The sequence below is a fragment of the Mus pahari genome, chromosome 6 (genome assembly GCF_900095145.1).
Source record: "Mus pahari chromosome 6, PAHARI_EIJ_v1.1, whole genome shotgun sequence".
Taxonomy (NCBI): domain Eukaryota; kingdom Metazoa; phylum Chordata; class Mammalia; order Rodentia; family Muridae; genus Mus; species Mus pahari.
Window position 1 is genome coordinate 35,692,526 of NC_034595.1, and position 9,056 is coordinate 35,701,581.

The window sequence follows — 9,056 nt, forward strand, 5'->3', positions numbered from 1 at the left end:
TTTTTTTTTTTTTTTTAAGGAGAATATCTTCACCTCTTGCCCTGCCCCAGGAGGATATGGTTGAGCTGAAGGGAATTTTATATATTGTATTGCATTAAAAATAAAAGCATAAACTTAAGTATATTTTATTTGTGACATATGTTTGATATGCTAATATATGTAATGATAGTGTTTTTAGGTAAATAATCTTTATGGACTTTGACAGTTCATGTATATAGACAACTACTAGATTATATGGTGATGCTTTTTATCTTGCTGAGGAACTGTTAAATTGTCATTGAAAGTGGCTGTACCATTTCATCCCCATGATCCCTGTATGAGAGATCCAGTCTCCACAAAATATTCTTTGTTTTAAAGGACATGTATTTACATCTTATGTTTGTAGTTGTATCTTTTATGCATATTGCCTTGCATAAAAGGCAAGATAAGTGACTTACACAAGATATTCTGTCCGAAGTCCTTGGTGTCTAAAACCAGTTTGTAGTTTGCACTGTCATAATGATCAGCATAGTGTGATTAAGAACAGCTTATTTCCTGGACTTAATATGATTAAAAACAATGGCTTTCCTGGGTTTCCAGACCAGCATTTCAAAGCTTGCAGGGTTCCACAAACTGAGCCCTCAGCCCTGAAAGGTCGTGATTCTCAGGGAAGAAGGCATCGTTTCTCTAGAAGCTGCATGGGCTTTTAAATTTTTCAGTGAGAAATAAGTAGTCAAGTTACACAATAATTTTGTTACGCTAAAGACATTTGGGTAAAAGATATTCATCTTATATTTTGAGTTGTTTAAAGTTCAAGATAAGAATGATGTTCTGGAAGAATTTGAGAAGGTTATTATTATTTTTAAATTAAACAGCCTAAGGTAGGGAAGGTTATTTCAGTATGAGGAATGCTTTTGCATTTGAAATTGATGTGTGTTATGTTTGTTTTTAAAACATTGGCCTTTAATATCCCTGGGTGGAGAACCCCCCTTTTTTTTTTTTTTTTTTTTTGGTAGAGCAGATTTGCTCTACAGCTGATTCTAGCCTGACTATCAAACAGGCTTTGTTCTTCAAGAGAACTTCAGAGTAAATAATGTATATCTCTGAAAGTCCCTGTGGAAAGCCAGAATCGATTTAAAACAGAGTTTTGGCTTGTAAGTTCTGAAGTATATGTGGAAATTACCTTGTCTTTATTAGATTTTCCTTCCCTGTTCTTTACATTGTTAAACTTTTTTCATCAATTAGATTTTTACTCAGTTGCTGTTCTGGACAAAGCACCTTGGTAAATCCAGGGATGCTTTTTATAACGAGTTACTTAATTCCCTCAGTATTTGTTAGATACCTACAGGGTACAGAGCCCTGTGACAGCCTGCATAGTAAGTAACTTGTGTCCTCTAGGAATAAGCAATCAAAGTATTCAGGACAGAGAGACACAGACACATGGAATCCACGGGTAGCAGCGTGGCGATTCAGTGCCCAAGTGGTCTTTACATTCAGACAGCCTCTAGATCACTGAGAATGAGAAGGATGGGAAGGCACGTCAGAATAGACAGCGGAGACGGGCTGTGAAGGCTCGGATGGATGCTGCGAGGGAGATGCGGACGTGTGGCACGTAGCCGTCAGGGTCACGTGAGCGAACAGACCCAGCTCTGCAGCTCCATCTCCATCAGCATCACGGGGAAGGCCTGTTGTGACTTGAGGGGAAGGTCGAATTCTTCAGATGGGAAGGCAGCAAACAAGAGGTGAACCCAGCCTAAGGACTTGGATGAGTTTTATTATTTATAAAACGGACCTGTCTCAGCTGTGCAGTTGTGTGCTGTGCGGGAGCTGAAGATTTGTCATGGGCTAACATGGACTGAAGTGATTTTGTTGTTTTGTTTTCACTTTTTAGCTATTTTGTTAGCATACAAAGTTCCATAATGGTGTTTCCTTTATTCCTTTTGTTTTGTTTTTTTTTGTTTTTTTTTGTAATACAGGGTTTCTCTGTGTTTCCCTGGCTGTTCTGGAACTCACTCTGTAATCTTGCTGGCCTCAAACTCGGAAATCTGCCTGCCTCTGCTTCCTGAGTTCTGGGATTAAAGGTGTGTGCTATCATACAGGCAGCATTTTCATGAACACATGTATGCTATTATATTTTGTTCTTGTTTACCCCCTTGAGTCTTTTCTTTAAGAGACCTGCCTCACTTTTAGCTATTCAATAGGCTAGTTGATTTATGCCAGAGGCAATTAATATCATTTTATATATTTGAAATATATAATAAAATTAGCAAGTAACACATTTTCATAGATTTTTTTTTTTTTTGGAGACACATTAAAAGCCTGAGATACAGGGCTCACTTTATTTCTGCTTATGTGGCTGTCATTGGTCAGCCTCATGTATCCTCACACACCTGTCACTGGTCAGCCTCATGTATGCTCATGCACTGTACAATCCAAAAGAAGTTCAAGGTCACCTAGCCCCTTCCCCTCTGAAGGGACTGTCAGAAACAGCGGTCAAAAGGACTAAGTCTGCAGCTGCCAAAACAAAGTGAACTGTTCTCAGAAAAATAACCATAACAAGATTAGCAGTTCCCAGAGAAATTCCCCTATCCCGCCCCACACTGAATGCTGAGAAAAACCACCCTGACCTTGCTAGAATTCCGTGACTTTAATAGCTGACCCATAATTTCAAAATGTACTACTGCTTTGCCAACCAAATCATAGTAACTCACCATGGGGGCAGGCAGAGTGAGTCACTAGGCCAAGGGTAGTCACTATGCGAACCAACCAATGCCTGAAAAGGTGACTCGCTACACCGATGAGAATAAGCCAGCTCGCCCTGTTGCCTAAATCTGCCCCTTACAAGGTATAAAAAGTGTTTTTTTTCTTTGTTCTGGGTCTCTCCTCTGGCCTGTGTGCTGAGAGGAGTGTCCCCAGTGCGATTGGATCAATAAAAATCCTCTTGCGGTTTGCCGCGATGGAGTTCTCTGTGGTCTTTGTGAGTGAGGGTCTTTTGTCGGACTCCAACAGCACCTGTCACTGGTCAGCCTCAGGTATGCTCACACACTTCCTGCAGTTTCCTTTCCATTTTGCTTTTCCATGAACCAGTCTGCCCGACTTTTGGTAAGAGCTTAGAATTAACCTTCAGGACTTGCTTTTCTTTCTAACCACGTTCGGTGGGACTCTATGGTGACGTAGTTTTTATTATTGTTTCTGAGTCTCACGTCCATTGATTAAGTGTCTCTGTTCTGGGATTTTATGTCTTCTTACAAATTTCCTGATGGAGTTACATCCCTTAGCTCCCCACACAAGCGTCCCAAGAACGTGTTGTGTAACTGCTCGGCTTTCCACCCCTGCCTTCTCTCTCTGGGCGTTAGAATTATTCATACTTCCACAGAGTACTGTGTCTTGCCTTCCGGCTCTTGTTTTACCAAATGCTCATGTTTCTGAGTCATATCCTATACCCGAAGCAGCACTCTTTTCTTTTCTTAGAGCTTGCTTAGCGACCTGCCTGGACAGGGAAGCAGTTCCAGTAGGCATCACTGCTCAGACGTTCTTGTGTGTTTTCAGCGGCCTTTCCTCCTGGGGCACTGCTTGCTTTGCTAGTGGTATTTGTGTGGAGCCACGGGACATAGTTCAGTTACACTGGAGGCTAATGCTGCCTCTGATTGGCCCTCAGTGGAGATGTAGGTGTTGGGAACACACAATACTTTTATTTCTCCACACCTCCATTTCTTACCATTTCTACCATAGATACCACTAGACCGGGTCTTAGAAAAGGACACTTTGGAATAAATAAAAAAAACAATTAAAATGTGTTACGGAAGGAGGGAGAACAATTTCTCTCCTCCCTTCTGATATTGGTATGCTTTTAATGTTTCTTTATTTTACTCTTTGATAATTCCATACATGTTAATTATATGTTTGGTCATTTTTCTCTCCCTGGTACCCTATTTCAGTTCTCTCCCTCACTTGCTAAACTGCCCATCCCTCCCTCCTTCCCTCCCTCCCTTCTTATGAATGTATAAGTTTAAATTGATGTTGGTTGTATAGCATAGGTAGGGAGGTTATTTACTGGACCAATTTTCCAGTAGCTATAATACTAAGGAAAATGCTTCCCTTTCGTCAGCAACCGTTAACCTCCAGCAGCCACTCAGGTCGAGGTGGGGCCTCTGAGCCACCCCCCTATTCATGACGAAATATTGACCTTGTGCCGTTCCTGTGCTGGCAATCATAGCCATGAGTCTGAGAGTGCAGTAGTCATGCTGTGGTGGGCAGACAGTGCTTCATAGCATTCTTCCCCATCTCTGACTCTCCCATTTTTTCTACTCCCTCCTCTGTAATGTTCCTTGAGCTTTGGAGGGATTTAAATGTCTTGTTTGGGGATGAACACCCAACAGTCACGTTTTCTCAACAGTTTCCATCAGGCATGCGTTTTTGCATTGACTGTTGTCCACAGCAAACAATACTCCTTAACTAAGACTGGGAGAAGTACTGTGGGTAGAAACAAATATTTGGGTGGCAGTTTGATACCATGTCTATTTAGCAAAACAACACTAGTAGCTGTGACTCCCCCATCCCCAACCCCCAAATTCTGCATCCTCCTGCCTGGGGCCTGTGACCTCTCAGCTACGGTGATTAGATTTGCAGTACTGGGCGTGGATTTCCTTCAGCGGACTGGGCTGCTCAGATCTAAGCAGAAAGTGGTTCGTCACCCCTGCAACCGTCACATATCGATTGCACCTGTAGCTGTATCTTGCCCAAGCAGTTTGGTATCACAGCTTGCGTGGTTCACAGCTGAGGAAGACTAGCATTGAGTTTTCTCTTCCAGCAACCTGCACAGTACCTTCTGGCTCTCTGAAAGCTATCCAGCAGGGAGGGGACCATGATTTCAGTTCCAGTATGATTTTTTTTGAAGTCTTGCAACCAAAGTGTATACTGTCTATAGTAAGAGGATCACTAGTTGTGGTAGGCAAAGAGGGACAAAGGTAATAGCTTGTGTTCTTTTCGAGTCCTTTGGGATCACCCTCACTAACAGCTCATGGTGGGGGCAGCCCATATCTGATACCATGGCTTCTGGAAACAGCATTGCTCATCTACGCAGGATACTTCCTCTTAAACTTTTAAAACATTAGCTAAGCATCCCTCTATCCCCTCTGCTCTGTGGTCCCTTAACTCCCGTCCCTGCTCAAACCATTCTGCCTCCAGTGTTGGCCTCCTCTGCCACCATAGCACATGCCTTCTGCCTCCTCTCCCCCTTCGCTGGCCCTGCTCCTAGCTTCCTGGCTTCTATGGTCACTAGCAACTGAAACACTCTAATTATAAAAGTCCTAAATTAGGATCTGCCTGGGAGAAAGGTTTGAGTGTAGTATTGGTCTTCCTGGGCTTGGGTCTTGATAGTTCCATTCTGCGAGTTACCTCACATTTCCAGTCCGTTCATTAGAAAATGCATTTCTAAGATTCAATGTTTCCTTTACTGAAAGGAGTGCACGCAATACATTAAGTCTTTCAAACAGTGACTTTTTTTATGCCTGCCTTTCTCCTTTCTCTGCTTCGCCGTGCCTCTGAGCGTCTTCAGCTCTTTGTCTTGGCGAGACTGTCTCCTAGGATTTATTTCCTCAGTTGTTGTGTCTGCTAGCTTGAAGTTACCTTGCTCTTGCCCCACAGCAGTACCCACGGTAGCCTTTGCACACCGCACCTTGCACTGTGGCCGAGTGTTTGCATGACTTGCCTTAGATGCTGATATCTTTTGAGGTGCTCCTGCCAACGTGAATTTAACAAGTGCCTTTTGTTCTTCTGGGTGTTCACTGGGCAACTCTTGAATAAGACATCATATACCTCTTCCAAAGATCAACTTTAAATTTTTCACATGGTACAGTTTAAACCAGTAGTACAAAGAGAAATAGTTCCTTTAATGTCCCTGAAGGATTCTCGTTATGAAGACAGAACTTGACTTTGCCACACTGATACTGAGGGTAATATGTCTGTTTCTAAGTGACTATCATGCTAGAATTGAACTCCCTTAGTTTGCTCAGAGACAAAGAGGTTCACAGCTATGTCATGATGGTTCACTTTGAAAATAAAAATGTAACCATGGCTGCTAAATCATGGTTGGTTGAAAGGTTAGATTAAATTATTAAAAAGGTTGCTATTATGTAGCCTCCTTATTAATGGTGTAGGTTTACATTTTTCTCTCTTGTCTGTCTCGCTCCCGCTTCTCCTTTAACTATCATGTCTCTCCAAAAACTTGTCAGCATCATTTTGTCACGTGCCCTTTGGTGCTCAGGCAGTTCGGCATGTATCTGCTGTAGCATTGGACCATAATAATGATTGGCATCTGTTTGCATAGCATATTAAACTCAGTGAGTAATCTACAATATTTACCGAAGGATAAATGAATACTAAAGTGGAACCCGTTAGTTAAAAACACTTTCTCTTTTTACCTCCCAAACCAGAATGCACAGAAGAGCTCATAGGTGGCTAATTTATTTCTACTTATGGTTCTTCCAGTTAATGTTTAGTTTTGGTTTCAAGTTAAATTTTGAATTCTAAGAACGTTAATTATGGAAAAAGGGACAGAGAGCTACAAAGGCCCAGCTCAGCGCTGTCCTTTCTTCTCTCTCTGGAGCTGCTGTGTGCCGCTGTCTGGGAAGTTAGGCGTTGAAACAAACACTCTGCTCCTGTTTCTCCAGATCAGACATGGCAGACAGCTCATCGACTGCCGTTTCTTGCATCACTAATTTTACTCTGTTTATTTTTGGCAATGATGCTGTCTTTTACTATAAAAGCCCCAGTTTTCAGTGTAGTTTCTATTGACGGGGAAATAATAATTATTGAGGAGTGGAAAGGAGAAATTAGGTCCAGAAAGCTCATTTTTCTCTCTCTTTAAAAAAAATTACTGATTTTTATTTCCTGGGCCTTGGTGTTTTGCCTGTGTGTATGCCTGTGTGAGGGCATCAGATCTGGCGTTCTAGACAGTTGTGAGCTGCCATGTGGATGCTAGGAATTGATCCTGAGTCCTGTGGAAGAGCAGTCGGTGCTCTTAACCACTAAGCCATCTCTATAGCCCCCACTTTTCCTACATATGTGTATTTATGTGCCAGGACACAGGAAATTGATGAAATGCTCTCAGATTTATGTGTTATAGTTTATGTAAAGCTTCCATGCAAGAGATTTTCAAGGTCAGTGTGCACATTCAAACCTGTCAGGTTTGAACACTAACGTTGTACACTTAGATATTTCATAACAGATCTTTTGAAGGGAAGTTGTAGTTTCATCAAAAGTATTTCTTTCTGTTTCATGATTATAAATATTATTTGACTTCTTTTGTAGAAATTTCAAGAAATTGCAGAAAAAAACTCAGAAAAATTGAACCGCATCGAGAACTCCCACGAACAACTGGTTCGTGAGAATTCACATTTCAAAACCACGTTGTCCAGGACGCAGAGGGAACAGACGTGCTTGCTGGCAGCCTGTGCGCTGATGGCTGGTGCGCTGTGTCCTCTCTACAGCAGGTCATGTGCCTTATCCACACAGAGGGACTTTCTCCAGGAGCAAGTCAATAGTTTGGAACTGTTCAAACTGGAAATTAGAACCCTGGCCCAGGCGTTGTCAGCAGTAGACGAGAAGAAACAAGAAGAAGCCAAAACGAAGAAAAAAACATTCAAGGGATTGGTCCGTGTCTTCCGGAAAGGTGTGATTGCAATCTTGGCAGCAAACAGACTCAAGCTTTTGGGCCAATCCTGTGCCTTTCTTTTCACCTGGATGGAGAGCTGTAAAGAAGGCATAGGCATGCTGGTGTGTACCGGGGAGCCCAAAGACAAGTGCAAGTTCCCAAGTAAGAGTCTCAGTGCTTTTAAAATTCTAAGTTATGTGTAAGTGAAATACAGTGTATGTGCGGTTGGCCATCACATAAACCTTCAAAGAATTATGTAATATGTCAAATCTTGTAACACATTCCAGGATATCTTCAGATGTATATGCATATAAATGTTAATTTTATACAAATTAGCCTTGATTGTTTTGTTGTAAATGATATTAAGAAGCAAATATGTATAATTTCAGTATTGTCTAGTTTTATTGCATTTGAATTTTTTTTTACAGTAGAGAGTTTATACATCAGTTTTTCAATTATAACCATCCAAAACAGACACTTAAAAATTCTCAGAACAAGTTATCCATGCTTTCCACATAGAATAAGAGTAAAATGATGGGAGTTAAAAATTTCTTAAAGAGTTGCTTAAAAATGGTGCAAATATGAATTTTTGGCTGACATTTTTTGGGACTGTTTTACTATTTTGAGGAAATAGTAGATTTAGTTGTTAACTTTTAACAATTCGTGCCTAGGGGATCAACCCTAAGGCTAGCCTCGCGCCAAGCAAGTGTTCTGCCGCTGCACCCTCAGACAGTGCAGCTGCTAAGAATCAGGCTGTTGTCATGAATCAAAAACTAAAGGAAATGTCTGTCTTCTTCAGATGTCTGTTATTTAATGTCAGGTCAATCAGATATAACTAGATTTTCTGTACTAGAAAACATTAGGCATACAAAGTCTGATTTACTGAGCTACTATGAAATTTAAATGTGGATTTTTTAATAGCTTGTAGCATTTCATAACGGATGCTTCTGTCTCTGCAGAACATCAGAGGGAACAGTTGCGCTGTTTACAGGCATTCACGTGGCTTACCAGTTCTGACCTTCTAGGTACAATCATCAGTTCTATGACGGAGCTGCAAGAAGTCATTAGTAAAACAGGTATGGTCACCTATTATTCCTTAGCAACATATACTTAAGAACAAATGCCCAGAAACTCCTTATGGTACAAATTCTGATAATATTATAAGAAATTATATATGTATTTTACTTAACCACAGAGAGATTGTTAAACATGTATTTAATGATCTAAACATGTAAATGAATGCAAATTTTGATGACAAACTCTATTTATTTACAAAGACAATTACATAAATTGTTTTTGGCAAATGGGTCTACTCCATTCTTCCCCTTAGTGATTTCTTTTTCCTATGGAAAGCACACCATTTGTGTTCTCTCTCTCTCTCTCTCCCCCCCTCTCTCTTGCGCTCTCTCTCTCTCTCTCTCTC

At 41.1% G+C, this 9,056-nt stretch overlaps 1 protein-coding gene across 3 annotated transcripts in view; it reads left to right on the forward strand.

The window, feature by feature from the left end:
• Window positions 1-9,056, forward strand: part of Ccdc171 (coiled-coil domain containing 171) — a 317,157-nt gene that overhangs the window by 127,771 nt on the left and 180,330 nt on the right. For all 3 annotated transcript variants that reach the window (XM_029540270.1, XM_029540269.1, XM_029540271.1), the window contains 2 exons: window positions 7,291-7,795; window positions 8,593-8,709. In XM_029540270.1, the coding sequence (XP_029396130.1) occupies window positions 7,291-7,795; window positions 8,593-8,709 (622 nt within the window). The remainder of the gene's footprint in view (window positions 1-7,290; window positions 7,796-8,592; window positions 8,710-9,056) is intronic.